This window comes from Trichinella spiralis (assembly GCF_000181795.1).
Source record: "Trichinella spiralis strain ISS 195 chromosome Unknown Scfld541, whole genome shotgun sequence".
In the NCBI taxonomy this organism is placed as follows: domain Eukaryota; kingdom Metazoa; phylum Nematoda; class Enoplea; order Trichinellida; family Trichinellidae; genus Trichinella; species Trichinella spiralis.
In genome coordinates this window covers 1-1978 of record NW_003527480.1, presented here as the reverse complement: position 1 = coordinate 1978, position 1978 = coordinate 1, and the positions used below count along the sequence as shown (strand labels likewise).

General features: G+C 33.9%; 2 protein-coding genes across 2 annotated transcripts; both read right to left on the bottom strand.

The window, feature by feature from the left end:
* Positions 1-14: 14 nt before the first annotated feature.
* On the bottom strand, positions 15-752 carry Tsp_13197 (conserved hypothetical protein). Its single transcript, XM_003370781.1, has 2 exons — positions 596-752; positions 15-373 (listed from the first exon to the last, which is right to left on the bottom strand). The coding sequence occupies exons 1-2, from the start codon at positions 750-752 to the stop codon at positions 15-17; spliced, it is 516 nt and encodes a 171-aa protein (XP_003370829.1).
* Positions 753-1184: 432 nt separating this feature from the next.
* On the bottom strand, positions 1185-1740 carry Tsp_13196 (hypothetical protein). Its single transcript, XM_003370780.1, has 2 exons — positions 1548-1740; positions 1185-1393 (listed from the first exon to the last, which is right to left on the bottom strand). The coding sequence occupies exons 1-2, from the start codon at positions 1738-1740 to the stop codon at positions 1185-1187; spliced, it is 402 nt and encodes a 133-aa protein (XP_003370828.1).
* Between the last annotated feature and the right edge of the window lie 238 nt (positions 1741-1978).

The window sequence follows — 1978 nt, the reverse complement described above, 5'->3', positions numbered from 1 at the left end:
GATTATCATCAAAACTAGTAATCACAAAAGTGCTTATAATGACAATTTAGTATTTTATTCACAATAAGTTCATAAATATTTGAAATGTCAACTCTATGACCAGGCGATTCTATTTGATCGCATTTTGGAATATGAAATACGTGATCTTCTTCTTCATATTCAGTACTTTTCAAATTAATCACATCCGGAAATGAGTAATTACGGCCGATATACTGTTGATCAATAGGAATTACGATTCGTTTTGAAGTTCCTTTGCATCGATGGTAAATTGATACGTATGGATCAATGCTGGTGATCAAATCTGACGCGCACCCACCGAGATAAAATTCGCCTGCTCCGCTAGCAATACCTTCATCCATTATTTCATCATATCCTGTAAAACATATTGTAATTACATTTAATAATTTATTGCAGCACACTGAAAGTGCATGGAAAATGGTTTCCTTCATTTTAATTAAGGAAAATTACAAGAAGTGAGTAAATTTTAAAGTTACAACGTTACAAGAAGTTACAAGGGTAAAGTTACAAGCAAATTGCATATAAGTGATTATTGTCGGTACATTTTTGTTTGTTTTCAATTGGCATTTTCACTTACCAATATCTTCGTCTTTAAGTCGAAGTAATACTGGTTCCAAAGGAGCTTCACCATCGCATTCCACTTTACCACTAACGGTTAAACATTCAGCATCATCCGCGTTGGCCAAGGAGATGAAAACAAAAATCCAAACCAACACTATACGTAAAAGCGTCATAGCATGCCTCGAAAAACTTTTGAAATAATGCATTAAAGTTAAAATTTTCAACAAAGAAAGCAACATTTCAAATGACGTATTAATTTTGAAATTTCTTGCAACTGCTTGTCGAATATTTTTATTTACGCCATGGATAATATTTTTTTCTATTATTGAGAAGCATTGTTGACAACTACTTTTATTTTCATAACGAAACATATCAGTTGCAATCAAACGTTTCACCTTTTACTATCATAAATAATGACAACATTTCGACGGCAAAACAAAAATTTGCTTTCAACATTGTTTATTGAAAATAAAATTTAATGAAACACTGCAATGTTAAAAACGGAGTGAAGGAAAACATTACTTTTTTTTAAATGATAGGCAAAAAAATCTAATATTAGCTGATAAAATTTTCCAATGTTTATAAGTAATAATAATAATATCATTTTAAGGAATACAGGCAGGACGATTGTCAAATTGTTTTTGCTCTTCGGTGGTGAAATAAGAGCGCAAATTGATCGCCTGAGGAATTTTATATTCCGCATCGTCGCTGTTGATCGGTAATTTCAGCATACGCCTCTGATTTTGTTTGCAAGTGTGGTAAATGTGCAATTCAGGCTCCCAGGATTTGTACAAATCTCGTTGACAACCGCTTACTGAAAAATATCCATTTTTGCTGACAAACGTTTCGTCAATACGATTAACATAACCTAAAAAGAAATTATTGTTTAAAAATAAATAAATAAATAAATTTCTCTTAAACCAGTTGAATATGCATAAAGTAAGTGCAATAAGTTTAATATGAATTACCATCTTTGGATTTCAGTTGAACAATAACCACACTGCCGTCATGCTTATCAGGATTGTTAGGATCAGGACAATAGGCTCTACCTCTTACCAGACGACAGCTTGACCGGGCACGATCCGCGTTGATTGATTGGACCAAATATTGGCCACATAACAATAAAAGTCCCAAGATATTTTTAAAGTAAAGTTGTCGCATATTCGTTTATACACAAACTCACAGATATCAACTCACAGCAAACTGAAAACGTCTGAGTTTCTGCTACTGCTGCTGCTGCTGGAGGGTGTTGTTGTTGAAAACGCTTGATGGCAGGGCAGTTTGCCTATTGTTTTTGACAGCCTTTTTTCAAGCTGATGATGCATCGTTACAACTATAAATTTATGCCTGCTTCACCTTGGTGGAAAAGGGGGAACTTTGAGCATCTGTCCCCTGAGGC

What these genes read in the sequence shown, in the direction of transcription:
- Tsp_13196 (XM_003370780.1), bottom strand. Translation starts at nt 1,740, where the DNA reads ATGCGACAACTTTACTTTAAAAATATCTTGGGACTTTTATTGTTATGT. An exon ending in TCAACTGAAATCCAAAGATG is followed by an intron (nt 1,394 to 1,547) that starts GTAATTCATATT and finishes GATATTTTTCAG; the next exon opens with TAAGCGGTTGTCAACGAGAT.
- Tsp_13197 (XM_003370781.1), bottom strand. Translation starts at nt 752, where the DNA reads ATGACGCTTTTACGTATAGTGTTGGTTTGGATTTTTGTTTTCATCTCC. An exon ending in ACTTAAAGACGAAGATATTG is followed by an intron (nt 374 to 595) that starts GTAAGTGAAAAT and finishes TATGTTTTACAG; the next exon opens with GATATGATGAAATAATGGAT.